The 25,402-nt window shown below is 39.4% G+C and overlaps 1 protein-coding gene across 3 annotated transcripts in view; it reads left to right on the top strand.

The window, feature by feature from the left end:
- The window catches only part of LOC105492474 (erythrocyte membrane protein band 4.1 like 5), a 170,604-nt gene that overhangs the window by 11,016 nt on the left and 134,186 nt on the right, over nucleotides 1-25,402 (top strand). For all 3 annotated transcript variants that reach the window (XM_071072608.1, XM_011759648.3, XM_011759652.2), the window contains exon 3: nucleotides 19,457-19,561. In XM_071072608.1, the coding sequence (XP_070928709.1) occupies nucleotides 19,457-19,561 (105 nt within the window). The remainder of the gene's footprint in view (nucleotides 1-19,456; nucleotides 19,562-25,402) is intronic.

Below are 25,402 nucleotides of genomic sequence, written 5' to 3'. Positions count from 1 at the left end.
AGTATAGTTTGAAGTTAGGTAGCGTGATGCCTCCAGCTTTGTTCTTTTGCTTAGGATTGTCTTGGCTATATGGGCTCTTTTTTGGTTCCATATGAAATTTAAAGTAGTTTTTTCTAATTCTGTGAAGAAAGTCAGTGGTAGTTTGATGGGGATAGCATTGAATATATAAATTACTGTGGGCAATATTGCCATTTTCACGATATTGATTATTCCTATCCATGAGCATGGAATGTTTTAACATTTGTTTGTGTCCTCTCTTATTTCCTTGAGCAGTGGTTTGTAGTTCTCCTTGAAGAGGTCCTTCATATCTCCTGTGAGTTGTAATCATGTCATCTGCAAACAGAGACAATTTTACTTCCTCTATTCCTATTTGAATATCCTTTATTTCTTTCTCTTGCCCATTGCCCTGGCCAGAACTTCCAATACTATGTTGAATAGGAGTGGTGAGAGAGGGCATCCTTGTCTGGTGCCAGTTTTCAAAGGGAATGCTTCCAGTTTTTGCCCATCCAGTATAATATTGGCTGTGGGTTTGTCATAAAAAGCTCTTAAATTATTTTGAGATACGTTCCATCAATACCTAGTTTATTGTTTTCAGCATGAAGGCGTGTTGAATTTTGTCGAAGGCCTTTTCTGCATCTGTTAAGATAATCATGTAGTTTTGTTTTGTTTTTTGTTTTTTTGAGACGGAGTCTTGCTCTGTCACCCAGGCTGGAGTGCAGTGGCGCAATCCTAGCTCACCACAAGCTCCACCTCCTGGGTTCACGCCGTTCTCCTGCCTCAGCCTCCTGAGTAGCTGGGACTACAGGCACCTGCCACCACACCCGGCTAATTTTGTTTTTGTATTTTTAGTAGAGATGGGGTTTCACTGTGTTAGCCAGGATGGTCTCAATCTCCTGACCTCGTGATTTGCCTGCCTTGGCCACCCAAAGTGCTGGGATTACAGGCGTGAGCCACCGCACCCGGCCAATCATATGGATTTTGTCATTGATTCGGTTTAGGTGATGGATTACGTTTATGGATTTGCGTATGTTGAACCAGCCTTGCATCCCAGGTATGAGGCCGACTTGATCATGGTGGATGAGGTTTTTGATGTGCTGCTGGATCAGTTTGCCAGTATTTTATTGAGGATTTTTGCATTGATGTTCATCAGGGATATTGGCCTGAAATTTTCTTTTTTTGTTGTATCTCTGCCAAGTTTTGGTATCAGGATAATGCTGGCCTTATAAAATGAGTTAGGGAGGTGTCCCTCCTTTTCTGTTATTTGGAATAGCTTCAGAAGGAATGGTACCAGCTCCTCTTTGTACCTCTGGTAGAATTCGGCTGTAAATCCATCTGGTCCTGGGGTTTTTTTGATTGGTAGGCAATTAATTGCTGCCTCGATTTCAGAACTTGTTGTTGGTCTATTCAGGGATTTGACTTCTTCCTGGTTTTGTCTTGGGAGGATGTATGTGTTCAGGAATTTATCCATTTCTTCTAGATTTTGTAGTTGATTTGCGTAGAGGTGTTCATAGTATTCTCTGATGGTAGTTTCTGTTTCTGTGGGATCAGTGGTGAAATTCTGTTTATTATTTTTCATTGTGTCTATTTGATTCTTTTTGTTTTCTTGCTTTCCATTTGCTTGGTAAATGTTCCTTCATCCCTTTATTTTGAACCTGTGTGTCTTTGCAGGTGAGATGGTTCTCCTGAATACAGCACACTGATGGGTCTTGACTCTATCCAGTTTGCCAGTCTGTGTCTTTTAATTGGGGTGTTTAGCCCATTTACCTTTAAGGGTAATAGATAACAATTTTTATATCCTATTTTACTGATATAGATGCTAAAGGCTTTAAGTTATATAAGACTGTGTATAGTTATACTTTTAAATACATGAAAACCATCCCATGTTCTTGAATTTGAAGACTTAAGGTTGGTAGGATGGCAGTACACCTCACATTGATTTATACATTCAGTGCAGTCCCCGTGAGAATTCCAGCTGACCTGGTTGTAGAAATTTACAAGCTGATTCTAAAATTCTTAAGATATTGTAAGGAACTCTTAATAGCTAGAACAATATTGAAAAACAATAATTAGGAGGACACATACTTCCAATTCTAAGACTGACTACAAAGCAACAATAAGTTGGTGTGCTACTGGCACAAGGATAGACACATAGGTCTGTGGAACAGAATAGAGAACCCAGGAATAAACCCATACAGTCATGGGTCAGGTGATTTTTGACAAAGATGCCAAGACCATTTAATGGGGGAAAGAACAGTCTTTTTAACAAATGGTACTTGGGGAGGTGGGATTGCCATATGCCAAAGAATGAAGTTGGGCTCTCACTGTGTATACAAAAATTAACTCAGAATAAAGACCTAAAAGTATGAGCTAAAACTATAAATCCTTAGAAAAAAATAGGCGTAATTTTTGGTATTTTTCATTGATATATCATAGTTGTACATACTTTGGGAGTACATAGTGCTATTTTGATACATGTATATAGTGTATAAATGATCAAGTCAGGGTACATGAGATATCCATAACCTCAGACATTTAGGAGTGAATCTTTAGATCTTGGATTTGGCACCACTTTCTTTTTTTTTTCTGATACGTAGTCTTGCTCTTTTGCCCAGGCTGGGATGCAATGACGCAATCTCAGCTTACTGCAATCTGCCTCCTGGGTTCAAACAAGTCTCCTGCCTCAGCCTCCTGAGTAGCTGGGATTACAGGTGCCTGCCACCACACCTGGCTAATTTTTTGTATTTTTAGTAGAGATGGGGTTTCACCATGTTTGCCAGGCTAGTCTTGAACTCCTAACCTCAAGTGATCCGCCCGCCTTGGCTTCCCAAAGTGTTTGGATTACAGGCGTGAGCCACTGCGCCCAGCCTGGCACCACTTTCTTATATATGACCTAAAAAGCATGAGCAACTGAAGAAAAAGTAAATAAATTGGACTTCATCAAAATGAAAACTTTTTCATTTAGCCTTCAAAGGAGACCATCAAATAAGCTACAAGACTGTCACACAGAATAAGAGGAAAATATTTGCAAATTACATATCTGATAAGGAATTTGTATCTAGGGTATATAAAGAACACCCAATTTAAAAATTGGCAAAGGATCTCAATAAACATTTCTCCAAATAGGTTATATAAATGGCCAGCAAGCACATGAAAAGAAGCTCAACATCATAAGTCATCATAGAAATGCAAAATAAAACCACAGTGAGATACAGCTTTCTAGCTACTAAGAAGGCTGAAATAAATTCGTATAGTATTGAATGTTGGTGGGGATATGCACACATCAGCACTCTCAGACACTGCTGGTGGGAATGTCAGATGGCGCAGCTGCTTTGAATAACAGTATGGCAGTTACTCAGATATTACCACATGACACAACAGTTACATTCCTAGGTGTATCTCCAAGAGAATGGAAAACATGTTGCACAAAAGCTTGTAATGGATGTTCATATCAACATTATTCATAATAGTTAAAAAGGAGAAACAACCTGGATGCTCATCAATATGTAAATGGATAAATAAAATGTGTAATATCCATATAAGGGGATGTTATTTAGCCATAAAGGAAATGAAGTGTACCGCTAAAACATAGATGAATTTTGAAAACATTGTTCTGTTAAAAGAAGCCAGTGGCAAAAGACCATGTGATCCCATTCATGTGAAATTCCAGAATAGGGAAATCTGTAAGGGAAAGAAAATAGATTGTGCTTGCTTAGGGCAGCCTGAGTGAGTGGGAACTGACAGGGTGGTAGGGGTTGACAGCTACAGTGTATGGACTTTCTTTTTTTTAGGGATGGTATCTTGCTACGTTGCCCAGGCTGGATTTGAACTCTTAGGCTCAAGTGATGCACCACTCACCTCAGCCCCCTAAGTAGCTGGGACTACAGGCACATACCACTGTGCCTGGCTTAGGGTTTCTTTTTGAGGTGATGAAAATGTTCTAAAATTGGTTTTTGTGATGGTTGTATATATCTGTGAATATACTAAAATCCGTTGCACTGTTTACTTTTAATGGGTGAAGGTATGTGAGTTATAGCTCAATGAAGCTATGTTTTTTTAATTAAAAAAATTTTTTTTTCATATTTTTGGAGATAAAGTTTCGCTCTTGTTGCCCAGGCTAGAGTGCAGTGGCGTGATCTCAGCTCACTGCAACCTCCGCCTCCTGGGTTCAAGCAATTCTACTGCCTCAGCCTCCCGAGTCACTGGAATTACAGGCGCCCACCACCACACCCAGCTAATTTTTGTTATTTTTAGTAGAGAAGGGGTTTCACTATGTTGGCCAGGCTGGTTCTGAACTCCTGCCCTCAGGTGATCCACCTGCCTCGGCCTCCCAAAGTGCTGGGATTACAGGCGTGAGCCACCACACCTGGCCAGAAGTTATTTTTTTAAAAGAATGCATTGATTTTTGCGTATTTGTATTTTATTCCACTTAAGATTTTTTAGTAGTAAGAAACATGACTAGGCATGGTGGTTCATGCCTGTAATCCCAGCACTTTGAGAAGCCAGGGTGGGAAGCTAGCTTGAGTCCAGGAGTTTGACTAGTCTGGGCAACACAGGGATACCCCATTTCAACAGAAAATAAAAGAAATTAGCCAGGTGTCATGCTGGACACTTGTGGCCCCAACTATTCAGAAGGCTGGACGTGAGAGGATTGCTTGAGCCCAGGAAGTAGAGGCTGCAGTGGACTATGATCATGCCACCGCACTCCCATGTGGGCAACAGAGATAAAAAGCAACAAAAGAAAGATATATAGGTTTAACTTAGACATGATATGCTTGATTTGTTACAGAAGAAAAAATCATGCCTGGAGACTGCTGTAGTAATGTAGGTACAAGACAATGAGGCTACAGACTTCCAGTGACAGTGAGGCTGCATAGGAAAGAGTGCCTGCTTAGTATATGGATATGGTTGGTGACGGGGGGAGTGAAGACTACTGTTTAGTACTTGGATATAGTGCGGGGAGGGAATAAAGATGAGTAAAATACAGTTCTAACTCTGATGGGAGTGGGGTGTATCAATTATGTCAGATCATGAGAAGATAGTCTGCTGTCATGAAGAGAGAAAAAGGATGGAAGTGAAGCAAAGAGTTTTGGTGGGATGGTGTGTTTGAAAGCCAGATTTTAGAGGGCTAAAGGAATTATTGGAGACAGTCGTATTTTTTGGACCTCTTATAGTCCCTTGCAAATAGTAGGTGCTTAATATTGATTAGTTTGTGGAAGTACATGAAGGGAAGACGCAGGATTGCTACGAGATTTGGCAGTAGATGGAAAGAAGCAGATAGCACGGCAGCTGGAGAATGGCTGGTTAGGGCAGATTTTAGTTTCTTTAAATGAGTAGGAAAAATGTTCCTCAGTAATTGCATTTGTTGTTGTAGTTGTTGGTTTTGAGATGGAGTCTCACTCTGTTGCTGAGGTTGGAGTGCAGTGATGTGATCTTGGCTCACTGCAACGTCTGCCTCCCCAGTTCAAGCAATTCTCCTGCCTCAGCCTTTCAAGTAGCTGGGATTACAGGTGCCCACCACTATGCCCAGCTAATTTTTGTATTTTTAGTAAAGAGTTTTAGTATTGTATATACAATATACACATTTTGTATTTTATATATACAATATACAAATTTTGTATTTTGCATATCGGTCAGGCTGGTTTTGAGCTCCTGACCTGAAGTAATTCACCTGCCTCCACCTCCCAAAGTGCTGGGATTATAGGTAATTGGTTTTATATACATAGGTAGAGATGGGAGGAAGAACATTCTAGGAGAGATACCTTCTGCTGAGAAAGATGGAAAGCTGATGAAAAGATAATACTGAAACCGCCCACCTGTTGTTGTTTTTGAGTTTTTTTTCTTCAATTTAGACTAAATCCTAAATTTTTTGTGGACTGTAAGTCCCCACACTAATGCTTTCAAATTTTTAATTTTAAAACTGGAAATTATACTCCTTATCCTAAAATTCATTATTTAACTTATAGTATACTGTCTGTTTAAATGCTGTACTAAAACTATAGATAAAAATACTACCGCCTACATCACACACCGGGTCCTATTGTAGGGAGGGGTGAGGGATATCATTAGGAGATATACCTAATGTAAATGACGAGTTAATGGGTGCAGCATACCAACATGGCATATGTATACATATGTAACAAACCTGCACATTGTGCACATGTACCTTGAACTTAAAGTATAATAATAAAAAAAAAATACTACCGCCTTTGTCGTGCAAGCCTTGGAATCCCAGCCCTGCCTGCATGAGTACACTCAGCTGCAAAGCGGTTCCGCTTCTCTCGCCTTAGAGTCAGCTCCTGTTCCCACGACGCCCCCTGTCAGCAGGAAGAAGCCAGAGTGATTGACGGCTTTTTCCAGTCTTCGTAGCCCACACCTTGAGAATAAGGTGCTAAGAAACACAAAGGGAGGGATTGAAACCGCCTTGGCAAAATTATGACTGAGGAAATGATGACAGTGAAAAAAATCAGACCTAACTGACTCCATCTTGCTTCTAACGTTTAAGCTGTCCTTGTTCATTCTTGTGCATAGGCCTAACTAACTTTCAGTTCAGTTCATGGAATTCAGTTCATGGTTTGACTATGAAACAAAATTGATAATAACTATTTCCCGAAAAGACCCACTTCTTGCCTGGGAACCAGCATGGCTTTGCAGGACTAACAAATTAGCTACAAGATTAGAAATTACAGTTTAGGGGTCATGCAGCCTTTGGCTCCAAGAGTCTGAACCTCCCCAAATTGCTCCTGAGGATAACATCACTATTGTAAAACCTAAGATCCGTACTTGAGATATTTTGCAGAACCTGCACTGGATGGATCAGCTGACACCACCCAGATCGGTAATCTGGCTCAACCAGTTCTGCTATCCCATCCAGGAGCAGTAGACAGCAAGAAAAACTCACTTTGACCCCCATGATTCCATCTTCAACCTGACCAGTCAGCATTCCCCACTTCCCAAGCCCCGACCTGCCAAATTATCTTTATTTTATTTTATTGAGGCAGAGTCTGGCTCTGTTGTCCAGGCTGGAGTGCAGTGGTGCGATCTCGGCTCACTACAACTCCTGCCTCCCGGATTCAAGTGATTCTCCTGCCTTAGCCTCCTGAGTAGCTAGGATTACAGGTGCATGCCACTATGCCTGGCTAATTTTTGTGTTTTTACTAGAGATGAGGTCTCACCATGTTGGCCAGGCTGGTCTCGAACTTTTGACCTCAGGTGATCTGCCTGCCTCAGCCTCCCAGAGTGCTGGGATTACAGGCGTGAGGCACTGTGCCTGACCTCAAATTATGTTTATTTCATTTATTTATTTATTTATTTATTTAGAGATGGAGTTTCACTCTCATTGCCAAGGCTGGAGTGCAGTGGTGTGATCTCGGCTCACTACAACCTGCGCCTCCCAGGTTCAAATGATTCTCCTGCCTCAGCCTTCTGAGTAGCTGGGATTACAGGTGTCTGCCACCATACCCAGCTAATTTTTAGTAGACACAGGGTTTCACTATGTTGGTCAGGCTGGTCTCAAACTCCTGACCTCAGGTGATCCACCCGCCTTGGCCTCCCAAAGTGCTGGGATTGGAGATGTGAGCCACGGCGCCCGGCCCCAGCCCCAGCCCCAAATTATCATTAAAAGCTCTGATCCCCTAATGCTCAGGCTGATTTCAGTAACAATAAAACTCCGGTCTCCTGCACAACCAGCTCTGCTTGAATTACTCTTTATCCATTGCAATTCCCCTGTCTTGATAAATTAGTTCTGTCTAGGCAGTGGGCAAGGTGAACCCACTGGGTGGTTACAATACCTTGGTGAACTTAATCATTGCAAAGAGGAGGTGAAGTGAGGGCTGGGTCTGAAAGAGGTGGTGACCTGAAATAAATTTGTTAGGTGGGGATAAAGAACATAAGTAGCAGGTACTGGTGTAGATACAGGTGACTAATGAATTTGTAGTGGGCCAGAGCTTTGTGGGTCTGTTTTCACTTTCCTGTTTCCAGTTTGTTCATTTTCAATAGCTACAAGGTGAGAAAAACATTTTATTTTTAATTTACGAAAATAAACAAGACATTGACCCTGTAATCAAGATCTCACATCCATATTCTACACACTCTGACCATACTGGACCTTCTTACTCTTGCCTAAACATGATAGACCCATTACAAGTCTATGCCTTTGCATAGGCTTTCTACTAATTAGAATTTTAGGTACAAGATAGTACAGAGGAAGGAGGATTTATTCTCTATGGGATTATTGAAAGGCAACACTGATGTACTGATTCTTGCGAAGCCAGAATCAAGAGTTCATTAGAAGGGCCCGGTGTGGTAACTCATATCTGTTATCCCAGCACCTTGGGAGGTTGTGGTGGGAGGATTGCTTGAGGCCAGGAGTTTGAGACCAGCCTGGCCAATGTAGCCAGACCTCCATCTCTACCAAAAAAAAATTTTTGTTTAAGTTTATTAGAGGCATAAAGGACATTCTAAGCAGAAAGAAATGCATTTTGCAAGAGTTCAGAGGCATGACTTATTGGGGAGATTATAAGCAGATAAAAATGCTGAAATAGGCCAGGCGTGGTGGCTCACGCCTGTAATCCCAGCACTTTGGGAGGCTGAGGTGGGTTGATCATGAGGTCAGGAGTTCCAGACCAGCCTGGCCAACATGATGAAACTCAGTCTCTACTAAAAATACAAAAATTAGCCCGGCCTAGGGAGGCTGAGGCAGGAGAATGGCGTAAACTCAGGAGGCGGAGCTTGCAGTGAGCTGAGTCCGGCCACTGCACTCCAGCCTGGGCGACAGAGCAAGACTCCGTCTCAAAAAAAAAAAAAAAAAAAAATTAGCCTGGCCTGGTGATGGGTGCCTGTAATCCCAGCTACTCAGGAGCCTGAGGCAGGAGACTCGCTTGAAACCGGAAGACGGAGGTTGCAGTGAGCTGAGACTGTGCTACTGCACTCCAACCTGCGCAACAAGAGTGAAACTTTGTCTCAAAAACAAAAGAAAGAAGCTGAAATGATAGAGGAGATAGGCCGTCATATGTAATAATAAGCAAGAACAGCTAGGAAGGACTTTTAGGAATTTTATGCCTAGAGTTTGTACATTAATCTGTAGATGATGAGGAATGATTAAAGGATTTTAAAGAACAGAGTGACATTCTGTGTGGCAGTTTTAGGCAGATCACCGTACATCGGCAGCTCCTGTCACTTTGTTTTCTGACTCTTGCCTCCAGTCTTTTCTTTCCTAAATCCTTCCTTAAACTGTCAAGATTCCAGATCTTCATTTTGTTTTTATCGAGGTTAGCAGAATTCTGTTCACATTTCCAGGCCCGGTTTTGAATACAGAATCTTCTGAAGCCTTTAATACTTGAGGCAGAATGAACAACTCACCCCTCATTTCTTTAGCATTTTGTTACACAATAGGAGTAACATTCACATTTATTGTGTTTATTTGTTTATAATTTTATTCTTAGGTAAGAATTAAATTCTTTAATTATTAACTAAGAATAAAATTCTAAGAACCTTGTGATTGCTTGAGGGCAAATATAAGCATATTCATCTGTATAAGTAACATCTAACACATAATAGGTATCTGTCCGAGAATTGAATATTACGTCAAAAATGTATTTTTCCTATAATGAAAATTTTCCTGTATGTACTGTTAAGTGCATAATGAAATTAAAAACTCTGAAAATGTAGAATGGAACAAAACCAACTGATTTAGAACTCGATTTCTAAGGTTGATACTAGCAGGTTGATGATTATTCCTCAAATCATATTGAGTCAGGTGTTCACTCACCCAGAATAATATTATCATGACCATGCTTTCCATCTTAGCAATAATAACATTTTATTTCTGGGTTAGAATCAGAAATCTTCTTGAAATCTACATACTACAGTTACTGCATTTACTTCTTATCTGTGACTTATTTTCGTGAAATGGTATAGTTTTTTCTCAGGAAGGGTAGACTCAATGAAGTTTTTAAAAAATTACATGCTATCTCTAAAAGTAAGATGTTCTGAGAAATTCTTTTTTGGGATATCAGAATTTTGTTATTAGGTTGGTGCAAAAGAATTATGGGCCAGGCACAGTGGCTCATGCCTGTAATCCCAGCACTTTGGGAGGCCAAGGCAGGCAGATCACCTGAGGTCAGGAGCTCGAGACCAGCCTAGCCAACATGATGAAACCCCATCTCTATTAAAAATACAAAATTAGCTAGGCATAGTAGCAGGCACCTGTAATCCCAGCTACTTGTGAGGCTGAGGTAAGAGAATTGCTTGAGCCCGGGGGAGGCGGAGGTTGTAGTGAGCCGAGACCACACCACTGCACTCCAGCCCAGGAGACAAGAGCGAAACTCCATCTCAAAAAAAAAAAAAAAAAAAAAAAAAGGATTTATGGTTTTTGCAATAGTTTTTAATGGCAAAAACTGCAATTACTTTGTACCAACCTAAAATAGATATTGCATTGTTGTCCAGGTGGGATGGCTCATGCTTATAATCCCAGCACTTTGGGAAGCTGAGGTGGGAGGATTGCTTGAGCCCAGGAGTTTGAGACCAGTCTGGGTAACGTCGTGTGAACTCTGTCTCTACAACAACAACAACAACAACAAAATACTAGCTAGCTGTGATGGTGCGCACCTATGGTCCCAGCTACTTGGGAGGCCAAGGTGGGAGGATTGCTTGAGTCCAAGAGGTTAAGGCTGCAGTGAGCCAGGATCCCACCACTGCACTCCAGCCTGGACAACAGAGTTGCCCTGTCTGAAAAAATAAAATCATGCATCGTTTGCTTCAGGAACCTGTAAATGTCTTGTATTCACCATTACTTGTCTTAGAACTAGCATCTCTTAAGAAGGAGTCAATGTATACCTTGAAAAGGTTTTTGTTCTGAGTAGGCAGCTGTCTAGTGGGCAGAAGTCCATTCTTTCTTTCTTTCTTTTTTTTTTTTTTTTTTTTTGAGACGGAGTCTCGCTGTGTCTCCCAGGCTGGAGTGCAGTGGCGTGATCTCGGCTCACTGCAAGCTCCGCCTCCCGGGTTCACGCCATTCTCCCGCCTCAGCCTCCCAAGTAGCTGAGACTACAGGCGCCTGCCACCACGCCCGGCTAGTTTTTTGTATTTTTAGTAGAGACGGGGTTTCACCATGTTAGCCAGGATAGTCTCGATCTCCTGACCTCGTGATCCACCCGCCTCGGCCTCCCAAAGTGCTGGGATTACAGGCTTGAGCCACCGCGCCCGGCCAATTCTTTCTCTCCTTAGAACACAACTGTCATATTTCAAGAGTCTAGCAAATGATGCTTTGGCAGAATAAGGAGGAGAGTTATTTTTAAAGCAGTGCTTCCCTTTGGTCTTGAAGCAAATATAGAATGTTGATGGAATATGAAATTGATTCTAGAAATATGCCTTAGAATGAAGGTAATGGAAACATATAAGTTTGGTACCAGATAAATGAATTCAGCAGAAGACTTCTGTGGCTTTCTACTGTAGTGTAAAAATATTTTGTAGTGTAGAATAAAAATACTTGTAGTGTAGTGATTGCCATTAGCAAATTTTAGCATAATTAAATTTGTTAACTGGGCTCAGTGTGACCACACCTATAACCCAGCACTTTGGGAGACTCAGGCAGTCAAGACCAGACTGGGCAACAGGCAAAATCCTGTTAAAAAAAAAAAAAAAAAAAATTGAGCCAGGTGTCATGGTGCACACCTGTAGTCCCAGCAACTTGGGAGGCTGAGGCAAAAGAATTCCTTAAGACCTGGAGGTCAAGGCTGTGGTGAGCCGTGCATGCCACTGCACTGTAACCTGGGTGACAGAGCAAGACCCCGTCTCAAAATCAGTCAGTCAGTCAAATTGTTAACAGTACTTACTTTGTTGTTGTTATTATAAGCATTGTTTAAAACCAGTGGTTTTCTTTTTCATTTCCAATAATGACCTTCTCCTCCTTTTTCATTGTGTTACTAGAACAAATATGTTGATATATTCAATTGGTTTGTTTTATTATTTAAACACACACAGTTGGGAATTTTGCATTTGTTATAATTTCTGGGATTCGTTTTCTCTAGATAATTACATAGTTGACTTGTGTCACTCAGTCTCTTTTCAAATCTCCCTTATTAAATGGGCCCCATGTAAACACCTTTCCGTAGTTAACTTGTTCTGTATAACCTTTATCACTAGCTAGCATAATATTTTCTTCCCTTGCTAGGATGTAAGCTTCTTCTAAAAAAAATTTTTTTTTTTTGAATTTTTGTAGAGATAGGGTCTTGCTGTGTTATCCAGGCCGGTCTCAGAATGCCTGGCCTTAAGGGGTTCTCCTGCCTTGGCTTCCCAAAGTGCTGGGATTATAGGCATGAGCCACCATGCCTGGCTTTTTTTTTCTTTAATTGAATGTAAGCTGCTTGAAGGCAGGGGCTTACCTGTTTTGTTTTCCTGTGTAGTTGTTTAGAACAGTGCCTGGCACGTAGTAAGTGTTCTATTAATATTTGTTCAATAAACCAAGCTCAGTGATGAGTGCCTGTAGTCCCAGCTACTCAGGAGGCTCAGGTGGGAGGATTGCTTAAGGCCAGGAGTTTGAGGCTGTAGTGCACTGTGATGACACCTGTGAATAGCCACTGAAATCCAGCCTGGGCAATGTAGTGAGACCCCCATCTCTTAAAAAAAGTGTTGAGTAAATCAAATTAGGAATAGTATTTGAAACAAACCTTTAATTTTAAAACAAATTCATCCCTGAAGGAAGTTAGGATCATTCCCAATCACACATTTTTAATGAGGATTTTTGCCCTGTTTGGGACAAGTTATTGAAGTTAATAAGGGCTTCTGGTGTCCTCTCCTAAGATTAACCCATGAATGATCATAAAACCTAAGATAGAAAAATTAGCTCCAGGTAAGGAGTGTTGGTACTAGAGTGTGTGTGTAGTAATGGTTGCTGCAGTCTGGTTTAGGGGGCTGCTACTGTGGCTGTGGCAGGATAATTGAGGTAAAAGGCAGTTTGGATGGAGGTCTTACCCCCTGCTCCAAGTTTGTCTTGATAATTAGTATCTCTTTTAAGGGGTGTGATAGCAATAACTCAGACAGTGGGTGGAAGTGTCTTCAAGAATAAATCATAATAGCACTCCCTAAAAAGTTTTTGACCTCTAAAAATCCTTATCCCTAAAATTCCCTTACCTAAATTTCCTACCCCTCCACCAAACTCTTAGAGGGCAGTGAATTATTGTTTTAAAAAATGCCTCCTTCCCAATGCTACTTTCCTTTTTATCTGTGGACAGAGAATGAATTCTTAACCTGAGGGAGTTATTTGTTTAATGGAAAGTGATTAACTGTGATTTTCTCCTTGTTAGGGTCTCTCCTCCCTAGAGTTCTTCTGTTCCCCCAGGGGTTTCTTAGTGCTAAATGGAGCTGATACTGGCTAGAGTCAGGCCTTTCTCTTGTTACACATAATCTAGAGAAAGTGACTCATGTTGCCAAATGAATATGTCCAAAATAAGGAGACAAATGAGTGCAAGCACCTCAAAAGTCAAGTAAAAGATAACAAACTGTGTGTATGTGTGTGTTTTCTTGTTTTATGTTGTTAATATCTTTATGTATATAGTAGAAGCAAAGGCAGATGGAATAAAAAGAAAAGTCTAATACATTTTCTAAAAGGTAAGGTATTAACAGCATGAAACAAGAACAAAAACTTACTTAAAAGAACCAAAGGAAAATACTAGGTATAAGAAGTATAATCTGTAGAACATATTTGATGGGATGAAATTAAGATCAATTCAGGTGAAGGAGAAATTAGTGAGTTGGAAGGTCATATTTAGGAATTCTTTCCATAGGAGGAAAGAAAGGATAGGAAGCATAAAATAAAAATTAAGAAATAAATGAAATTTAAAAGTAGGAGTTCCTTTTTCCCCTAAGATCAGGAACAAGATAAAGATATCTGCTGTTGCCATTTCTGTTCAACACAGTATTGAAACTTCTGTCCAGAACAGTTTAGCAGAAAAAAGAAATGCATCCAAATGGGAAGGGAAGAAATAAAATTATCTCTGTTTAAGATGACATCATCTTATATGTAGAAAACCAAAGATTTTGTGGAAAAAAAAATACCTTTTGGTGCTAATAAATTAGCAATGATCTGAAAATAAAATTAAGAAAACAGTTTCATTTATGGTAGCATCTAAGAGAATAAAATGCTTAGGAATAAATTTAAGCAAGGAGGCAAAGACTTGCACTATATATAAAACACTGCTGAGAGGAATGAAAGAATACATGAATAAGTAGGAAGATATCTCACATTCAAGAATTTGGAGACTTAATCTTGTTGAGAAGACAGTACTACCCAAAGTGATCCATAGATTAAATGCAGTTCCTATCAAAATCCCAACGATGTTATTTGAAGAAATAGAAAAACCCATTCTAAAATCCATCTGGAATCTGAAGGGAACCCAAATACAGCGAAAACAATCTTGAAAATGAAGAAGAAAGTTAGGGAAATCAGGACTCACAGTTCCTGATTTATTTCGAAAGTTACTATGAAACTACAGAATCAAAAACAGTGTGGGGCTGGGTGTGATGGCTCACACCTGTAATTCCAGTGTTTTGGGAGGCCGAGGCAGGAGGATTACTTGAGACCAGGAGTTCAAGATCAGGCTGGGCAACATAGCAAGACCCCGTCTCTACAAAAGAAAAAAAAAAAAGCGGTGTAGTACTGGCAATACAGACAGACATTGACCAATGGAATAGAATAGCGAGACTAGAAACAAACCCTTGTAAATATGGTAAAATGATTTTTTACAAGGGTGCCAAAACCAATCAGTGGAGAAAAGACAGTCTTTTCAACAAATGGTGATGAGAAAACTGGATACCCCCACAGAAAAGAAAGAAGTCAGACCTTTTCCTTATACCATATACAAAAATTAATATAAAGTTGGTTCAAAGACATAGTGAGAGAGCTAAAACTAGAAAACTCTTAGAGGAAAACAGGGAAAAAGTCTTCATGACATTAGATATGGCAGTGATTTTGTTGGATGTGATAACAAAAGCACAGGCAGCACAACAAATAAGTTGGACTTCATCAAAACGTAAAACTTTTGTGTATTAAAGGACACTGCCAAGAGAGTAAAAGGACAACCCACAGAATGTGAGAAAATGTTTGTGAATGAGATATATGATAAGAGATTAATATCCAGAATATATAAAGAACTCCTACAACTCAGCGGCAACAACAACAACAAAAACCAATTCGAAAATGGGCATAGAACTTGCACATTTCTCCAAAGGAAATATATAAATGACTAATAAGCACATTAAAATATTTTCTACATCACTAATCAGTATGGAAATTTGAGTCAGAGCCACAATGGGAGAGACTTATTCATACCCATCAAGTGGTTATTTTTAAAAAATAAAAGAGAAAGTAACAAATGTTGGCAAGGATGTGGAGAAACTGGAATTGTTATACTCTTTTAGAGGGAATGTAAAATAGTGTTGCTGCTGCAGGAAACAGCTTGACAGTTTCTCAAAAAGTTAAACATGGCTGGGTGCAGTGGCTCACGCCTGTAATCCCAGCACTTTGGGATGCTTGAGGCCAAGAGTTCGAGCCCAGCCGGGCCAACATGGCAAAACCCTATTTCTACTAAAAATACAAAAATTAGCCTGGCATGGTTGTGCACCTTAGTCCCAGCTACTTGGAAGGCTGAGGCATGAGAATCGCTTGAACCCTGGGGGTGGAGATTGCAGTGAGCTTTGATCACACCTTTGCACTCCAGCCTAGGTGACAGAGTGAGACTGTATCTCAGGGAAAAAAAAAAAAAAAAAATATATATATATATATATATATATATATAAATAGTTAGATATAGAATTAGCATATGACCCAGCAATTTTACACCTAGGTGTATACCAGGAAGAGTTGAAAACAGAGACTCAAACAGATACTTACCAGTGTTCATGGCAGCATTATTGCAAACTGAAAAGGTGGGAAAATCCCAAATGTACATCAACACTTGAAGAAGTAAACAAAATGGTATTTACTTGCAATGGAATATTTTTCAGCTTTAAAAAGGAATGAAATTTTGATATATTTTGCAACACGGATGAACCTTGAAAATACTATGGGTGAAACAAGCCAGAAACAAGAGGACAAATATTGTTATGATTCTACTTATGCGAGATACATGGAATAGGTAGATGCATAGAGACAGAAAGTAGGAGAGAGGGTGAGTGAAATAAGCCATAAACAAGAGGACAAATACTGTTATGATTCTGCTTATGTAAGATACATGGGATAGGCAAATTCGTAGCGATTGAAAGTATTAATGGGAGAGAGGTTACTAGGGGTAATGGTGAGGGCAAGTGGGGAATGGTTTTTTTAATGGATATAGTGTTTCTGATTGGGATAGTGACAAGTTCTGGAAATGGATAGTGGTGACAGCTGTACAACATGGTGAATATTTTTAATGGCACTGAATTTTATACTTAAAAGTAGTTAAAATGGCAAATTGTGTTATACTTTAAAAAAAGTAGAAGTGAGGCTGATGTCTGTGAAGTTGGGTCAGTGTACTGGAAATTCCCCGTGTGGCTGGAGAACTTAGGCATTAAAAGTCATTTTGTGGCCAGGCGCGGTGGCTTATACCTGTAATCCCAGCACTTTGGGAGGCCGAGTTGGGCGGATGACCTGAGGTCAGGAGTTCGAGACCAGCCTGACCAACATGGAGAAATCCCGTCTCTACTAAAAATACAAAATTAGCCGGGCGTGGTGGCACATGCTTATAATCCCAGCTACTCGGGAGGCTGAGGCAGGAGAATCGCTTGAACCCGGGAAGCAGAGGTTGCAGTGAGCTGAGATCACGCCATTGCACTCCAGCCTGGGCAACAAGAGGGAAACTCCGTCTCAAAAAAAGAAAAGTAATTTTGTGAATAAGCTAGAAGAAGTTGTTTAAGAAGTGGGGTGTCTGACTTACTGATCTCAGGCGACATTCCAGGTGAAATCTAGATGAGGTATGTATTCCTCAGTGAATTTGAACTTGGAAGATAGAGCAAAATTCAAATTCTAGCTTTGTCATTGTTTTAAATGTAATTTTGTTATATTACTAAAGCTTTCTGAACTTTTGTCTGTGTTATGTGTTATGTAAATATATAGTTAAATGGATAAGTAATGTATACTAAAAAAAAAAAAAAAAAAAAGATGCCAGCACTGAGGTAGGAAGCTTAAAATGATAAAGAAGAAATATTTGAGAAAACAATAGAGGTTGATGTCTAGAATTAAAGAAAGATGTCAAGCCTGTAATCCCAGCACTTTGGGAGGCCGAGACGGGCGGATCACGAGGTCAGGAGATCAAGACCATCCTGGCTAACATGTTGAAACCCCGTCTCTACTAAAAAATACAAAAAACTAGCCGGGCGAGGTGGCGGGCGCCTGTAGTCCCAGCTACTCGGGAGGCTGAGGCAGGAGAATGGCGTGAACCCGGGAGGCGGAGCTTGCAGTGAGCTGAGATCCGGCCACTGCACTCCAGCCTGGGTGACAGAGCGAGACTCCATCTCAAAAAAAAAAAATACAAAAAACTAGCCGGGCGAGGTGGCGGGCGCCTGTAGTCCCAGCTACTCAGGAGGCTGAGACAGGAGAATGGCCCGAACCCGGGAGGCGGAGCTTGCAGTGAGCTGAGATCTGGCCACTGCACTCCAGCCTGGGCGACAGAGCGAGACTCCGTCTCAAAAAAAAAAAAAAAAAAAAAAGAAAGATGAAAGATCTCAGGTTGAAGGAGTTCGTATAGAATACAGTATAATTAAGAAAAACTCACACTTGTACACAGTACAGTGACATTGAAGAGTCTAAAAGTGAACAAGTAACATTATGAAGGAACAAAATTGAGATTGACATCATACTTACCAATAGCAGTGTTGACTGCAAGAAGATAATGGAATAATATTTTTTTTAAGTATTGGAGAAAGTATTGAAAGAAACTATGAACCTTGATGTTTCTACCCATCCAACTGTCATTCGAGTGAGGGCATGATTAAAATATTCTCAAATATGGGAACATTTTTAGAAACATTTTTGGAGAAAGAACTCAAATGAGTATTTGCAAATCTAGCAGATGCTACAAGACTTGTAATGTACACATGTAAGACATGTACATTTTTGAAATATTCTAGTAGAAGTTGTTGTCTTTAAAAAGTTAGCTAAGAATAAATAAAAAAACCCACAAAAGTATGTCCATAAAACTTGATGGGAATTGGGTGGAGGGGAGATGAGAGGACATTAGGGCATGGTCAAATTTTTGTCTTGATAAAGGGAAGTATAGATGACAGATTTACTTATCTAAAAGAAAAAGCAAAGGACAAGTTGAAATAATAAATTTGTTAAAAGGCAGAGATTGATATGATAAACCAAGTATATGTTCATTTTTAATAGGAAATACTGTAAATCACAATTTAGAGTTCTACAGATGGGAGAGGCATGGATGAGCAATTATGAAAATTGAGGATCCCAACAATACTTTTGCTTATGTGGATTATATCTACCAATAGTTACAGTATTAGAAATTAAAACTGAAAACATTTTAAATATTGATTAGCTGATTAATCAGTAATTGATTAATTTCTATTAATATAGGAACAACATACCCCTTTTATGTTAATATAAAACATATTATAAAAATAACTATTTCCCAAAACAACAAAGAGCTTAGAAGAGTGGCATTGTTTTAAGCACTTTTGCAAATCTATTTAACGTCTGATTTAATAGAAGGTACTTGGATTCTCTTACCTGCTTCTATGTTCAGTGTGTTGCAATGTGATGTTTTTTTCAGGTATATGAGAAACCTAGGACCTCATGAATCTTTTGAAAGGGTCTTGGAAACCCTCGGTGATCTTGAGACCACACTTTGAGAACTGCTTTTTCCATACAAAGTTTCTTTGCTATTTATTACCCTACTATTTGGTGTCTTCTGCGTCATCACAGTAGTTTTCTTATGATCTCATATTCCCTCCTGCCTCCCAGTTTTATTATTTCTTACCTTACATTCTCTTCCAGTTTGACTGATTCTTCTCCATCAAGCCTTCATTGATTATTCTAGTTTCTGTCTCTTCTCTAAAATCTGTTTGCAAGTGTGTAGTTTCACATATTTTGTACTAAAGTACTCTTACGTTTTTTGTGTTTTCTTTTTCCAATGACATTATGGCCCTTTTAAAGTAGGGACTCTAAAAATTGATGACAACACAAGAATTTATCCTTACACACAAATATTTGTACCTCAAAATAGATAATTTTTGTCAGTTGATTGGAAGTAACACCCTCTAGGAAAACATATAGATCACAAATTTGTTTTTGGCCTTAAGTGATCTATTAGAAAACTATAATGTCTTATCCATTATCTGCCACATGCCAATACTTTTGGTATTGCAAGTTCTCCTTTCTTCAAGAGATCTTGTGTAACTAAAACCTTCTTTTGTTCAGCCTTGTTGATCTTATAAGCCACTTATTGATTTACCTATTATTTTCTTGCCATTTCAGAAAAAAGCCAAAGGACAAGAGCTGTTTGATCAGATTATGTACCACCTGGACCTTATTGAAAGCGACTATTTTGGTCTGAGATTTATGGATTCAGCACAAGTAGCAGTGAGTAACTGTTTTTTGGAAGTTTTAGCATAAGGGGAAGAAACGGGAAATTTCAGATGATATACTAATTGCTATTAGGCTTCATATTCTTGATGTGTTATTTCCTGTGATACAAAGCTTTGACACCGCTCCCTCCCCCACCCCCTTGCTTTAGCATCACCTGAAGGACTTGTTTGAAAAAATGTGAGTTCTGGTCCTAATTTCCTAACCTAAATTATAAGAACAAAATTTTTGAGGATGGGGCTCTGGAATCTTTGTTTTTAAGAACTGTTGACTTGATTGTTGGGCACACAAGAATTTGAGAAACATTGTGTAATGGAAAGAATGCTAGATGGGAGTTTTGTGGGCTCTTGGGCAAATGATAGTAGTTTTTAATTTGCAAATCAAGGTGCATACACTAGGATATCTCTAAGTTCCCTTTCAGATCTGTGATTCTGTATCTATAAATAGTGGTACTTCGACGTGCATTTCTGATGAGAGAACAGCATACATAATAGAGTAGAAAGTTGGAGGCTATTCAAATAACTGGTTACTATATTAGGATTTTACTGGAGAATGTTTGAAAGAAAGTAGCGGATAAAAACATTGGAAGGTGGTTTAGTGATTGTATCATTCAAACTGAATGCCCAAAGTATTAAATAATAAGTTAGCAGTATTTACTCTCAAATAATTGGGATTAGGTAGTCTTCAAACAGGGAGGTTATGTTTTCCTTCAGGAAGTTTGATGTAGAGATATGTAGGATTTGGAATGGACAGAGATTGAAGTCAGGAAAAGTTATTACAAATACTTTAGGATAAAAGTAATATTAAGGCCTGAACAGTAGGAGGCAGAGGAAGAGACCAGAGATGATAAGGATGTCATGGCATTAAGCCTTTTTTTCTAGAAGTTGTGTGTGTGTGTGTTTAGAGAGAAACTCCTAGCTGGTTTTATAAAGCATCTGGGCTAAGTTTACAGCAGTTAATAATTTTAGCTGTCATTTTTTCCTGACAACCCTCCCCATCATGCCTCCAAATTAAGTAACCATGAGCATTTGGCAGCAGGGCATCAGTTAGGCAAATTTTGGCATATCTTTGCAATTAATACTATGCAGCTTATTAAAAAATGGCGATTTTTGGCCATGCGTGTTGGCTCACATCTGTAATCCCAGCTCTTTGGGAGACTGAGGCAGGAGGATTACTTGAGGTCAGGAGTTCGAGACCAGCCTGGCCAACATGGCAAAACCCTCTCTCTACTAAAAATACAAAAATTAGCCAGTGTAGTGGTGTGCCCCTGTAGTCCCAGCTACTCCGGAGACTAAGGTGGGAGAATTGCTTGAACCTGGAAGGCAGAGGTTGCGGTGAGCCAAGATTGTGCCACTGCACTCCAGCTTGGGTGACAGAGCGAGACCCTGTCTCAAAAAAACACAAAAACAAGGTGATTTTTTATTTAAAAAAAAAATTAGCCGGGTGTAGCAGTGCACGCCTATAGTTCCAGCTGGCTGGGTGACTGAGGCTGAAGGATCCCTTGAGCCTAGGAACTTGTAGTTGGAGGCTGCAGTGAGTTGTGATTGCAACACTGCACTCCCAACCTGGGTGACAAAGTGAGACCCTATTTCTAAAACAAAACAAAATTGTGATTTTTAAGTATTGATATACTAATTGAAATGGAGTGGTAGAAGTAGTCATAAAGGATTATAAAGCAGTATAATTGAATTTTTCTATTTAAAAAAATGTCTGAGCTAGGAGCAGTGGCTCATGCCTATAATCCCAGCACTTTGGGAGGCTGAGGAGGGAGGATCACTTGAGGCCATGAGTTTGAGACCAGCCTGGGCAATATTGCAAGACCCTGTCTCTACAAAAATAAACAAATTAGGCATGGTGGTGCATGCCTATAGTCCTGACTACTTGGGAGGTGGGAGGATCTCATGAACCCAGGAGTTCAGGGTTGCAGTGAGCTATGGTCATGCCACTGCACTCTAGTCTGGGTAACAGAGCAAGACCGTGTCTCTTAAAAAAAAAAAAAAAAAAGATATATGGACATGCATATACATGAAAAAGTTGTGAAGCTATTTTTCACAGTTTCAGTTTCTGATCTCTTGGTGATGTTATTGTGGGAGGTGTTTCTTTTATTTTTCTTTCTAATGTTCTTAATTCTCTTTTATTAGACTAAATTCACTAATGGTAGAGAATGAGTCCAGCAGGTAGTAGGCACACAAAACATTTGTTGAATTTAATTCTGGACTTCTGTTTAGTTTGATAACATCTTGGTTGCCTGTTAATTTTAATATCATTCAGCTTTCACTTCTAGAATAATCGTAAAGCTGTACAATCAGGTGATTAAATAGATGATATTAGGGATAGCAATCTATGACTTCCTGTTTTTTGAGGCAGTATAAGGGAAAAGAAAGCAAAAGTGTGCCAAAGTTAGGTTTGAGGTACTTAATATTTAAGTAATTGTGGAAAGAAATATGCAGTCATTACTAAGTTGTATTATTAGCTCTTTGCTAATATCAGCAATTACTGAATTCCATATTGATGTTTTTTCTCTCGTTTGATACACATATAGTGTCTTTCTTGTCATGATAATAAATTTTTGGTAAAGCCAGAATTAGGATATTTAATCCCTACTCTTTAGTTCTAGTTTATTCCTTCCAGTAACCAGAAATCTAGGCATTAAAATTAAACTTACAGGCTTACTTTTATTTCATTTTATTTTTGCCTCACTGAAACACTCTGAGTTGAGCTGGAAGAACAGTTAGTAGACTAAAGATATTAAAAATGAACTCCGGATAAGCTAAACTTTTCAAGTTCTCACTCAGTTGATTCCGTGATAGTCTCATGACATAAGCAAACAAAGAATCACCTTGTTGTGTGGCCATATTCAACCTCAGAATGAAATGAAACCAAAGTGGGGTGAGGGGCAGCGTAAAAAGCGACCAAGGAATTACATGCTATAATTTCACATTCAGCATATGGCATGTCCATATATATAAAATTGATGTGCCAAATTTTAGTTTATTGATCACTAAAGATCAGTCTGAAACGTCTATGACTATAGAATTATGGAGTCATTATGGAGATAACCAAAATTAGTAAATTGATGAAGCCAAAGTTCACTTTTCTTATACAGACATATAATCTGAGCTCTATTTTTTAAATTGTTTACTTTTTATTAGACTGGGTTATTCTATATTCATGTACACCTATTTAATTTCATAGTTGAAACAATCTCACGTTTACAGAAAGTTGCAAGGATGGTATAAATAACCATTTTTCTGGGACCATGTGAGAGAGAGTTATAGTTAAGATGTCCCATCACACCTGAATTCTTCAGTGTATGTTTCCTGTAAGCAAGCACACTTCATAACTCAATACAGCCATCAAAACCAGGAAATTAACACTATGATAGTACCACCATCTTATCTCCTTAGGCTGTATTCAGATAATGCTAATTGTTTCTAGTATGTTCTTTATACCCAAAAGATCCAGCAGAATCATGCTTTGCATTTTTTTTTTTTTTGAGACTGAGAATGCTGTTGCCCAGGCTGGAGTGCCGTGGCGTGGTTTCAGCTCACTGCAACCTCCACCTCCTGGGTTCAAGCGATTCTTCTGTCTCAGCCTCCCGAGTAGCTAGGACTACAGGCGCGTGCCACTATGCCCAGCTAATTGTTGTATTTTTAGTAGAGACAGGGTTTCACCACATTGGCCAGGATGGTCTTGAACTCCTGACCTTGTGATCTGCCTCCTCGGCCTCCCAAAGTGCTGGGACTACAGGTGCGAGCCACTGCGCCTGGTCATGCTTTGCATTTAGTTTTCATGTTTCTTTAGTTGCCTTCAACCTGGAATACTGTGGTTTCCTCAGTCTTGCCTTGGCTTTCATGACTTTGAAGCTCTTGAAGATACAAGACAGTTATTTTGTATACTGTCCCTCAATTTGGGTTTGTCTCATGTTCCCTCATAAAGTAGATTAATCTTGGTACCTTTGGCAGGAAAATAACCGAAGTGATCTTGTGTTTCATTCTGTCCTATTGGGTGTCATGTAATTTGATGTGGTCCCATTACTAGTGATACTAAATTTGATCCCTTAAGATGGTGTCTGCCAGGCCTCATCACTATGAAGTGACTCTTTTTTCCCTTTATCATTAGCTATTTTGTGGGCAGTTACATTGAGACTGTTCCTCATCAAACTTTCTATTTATTTATGAACTAATAGATTCCTGTTTTGTTCAGTGGGTTTATATCGGTTACTGTCATTTATTTTGTTGCTCAAATTTTCCCAAGTATGGTCAATGGGAGCTGCTTCAGGATGGCGTCTATGTTCATTTAACATGACCCCTTCATTCTTTGAGCTCTACCTTACTTTCTGGCTTATGAAGGTATGCCATGTTCATCTTGCAGTGCCCTACTCCAGCCCTTTAATTAGCCAATTCTCCAATGAGTCTTGTGGCCAGATTTAGGGAATATGTGTTTATGTTTATTTCTCCATCTCTGTCTCTCTCTGTCTGTCTCTCTCTGTCTCTCTATCTCTCAAGAATACCATGAATACCATGACTTCAACACCCATAAATAATTGAAATTCCAGTCTAACACTATAGGGCTTGTAGTTTTGTTTCTCTTTCCGCATCTGTAGTTCACTTCTGCAGAAACCAGGCTATGATTATCACAACTAGGTTTACTCTATTGATCACTCAGCATGTATGGAACCAGTCTCTAGCCTCTTGCTGTGTAGATGCTGGTCTTGCTCAGACAACCTAATTATTTGTAGACTGAGTTACTATTTTTTATTTTTATTTTTTGCTATTTCTTTGATCTTGGATGGACTGAATTATTTGGAAAAAGGAAGGGATTGTGAAACTTGTCAACTTACAAATACACAGTGGTACATAAAGTACTCCTTTGACAATAGTATTGAAGAGTTATTACCTCAGAGATTTGGTTTGGAGTAGGAGGCTTAAAGAGAAGAGAGAAGGCATGCTTAAGTAAAAGGAGTTGGTTTTAGTTAGCATGACGATGTCATTTTTTCTGTAAAGTAGGCCACTTTAAAAAAAAATGAGATATAATTTACATACCATAAAGTTCACCATTTTACATTGCACAGTTCAGAGTTTTCAGTATATTTGGAATTGTACAGCCATCATCACTAATTCCAGAACATAATAATCACCCCTAAAGAAACCCTCTTACACATTACCAGTTATTCCCCATTTACCCCTCTCCACAGCCTCTGGCAAACACTGTCTGTGGATTTGCCTAGTTTGAAAATTTCATTTGAATGGAATCATGTAATAGGTGGCCTTTGGAATCTGGAAATGTACTTAGCATAATGTTTTCACGGTTCATCCATGTTGTAGCATATCTTAGTACTTGATTCCTTTTTATTGCTGAATAATATTCTGTTTTATGGATATATCACGTTTTATTTACTCATCCATTGATGGACATTTGGAGTATTTCTACTATTTGGCTGTTACGAATAATGCTGCTCTGAAGACTGGGCATGGTGGTCTGTAATCCCAACACTTTGGGAGGCTGAGGTGGATAGATTGCTTGAGCCCAGGAGTTCGAGACCAGCCTGGGCAACATGGCATAACCCTATATCTACAACATACAAAAATTGGCCGGGTGTGGTGGTGTGTGCCTGTAGTTCCAGCTACTCAGTAGGTTCAGGTAGGAGGATTGCTTGTGCCAAACTTTTCCACTGATGGCGCCATTCCACACTCCCTACTAGCAACGTATGAGGATTCCTGTTTCTCCGTATACTTGCCAACCTGTGATTTCCCCTTCTTTTTGATTTAGCCATCCTAGTTGGTATGAAATGGTGTCTCATTGTGATTTTGATTTGCATTTCCCTAATGACTAATG

This window comes from Macaca nemestrina, chromosome 11 (genome assembly GCF_043159975.1).
Source record: "Macaca nemestrina isolate mMacNem1 chromosome 11, mMacNem.hap1, whole genome shotgun sequence".
NCBI classification, from domain to species: Eukaryota; Metazoa; Chordata; class Mammalia; order Primates; family Cercopithecidae; genus Macaca; species Macaca nemestrina.
Note: the sequence above shows the minus strand (reverse complement) of the source record. Positions and strands in the feature narration are given on the sequence as shown.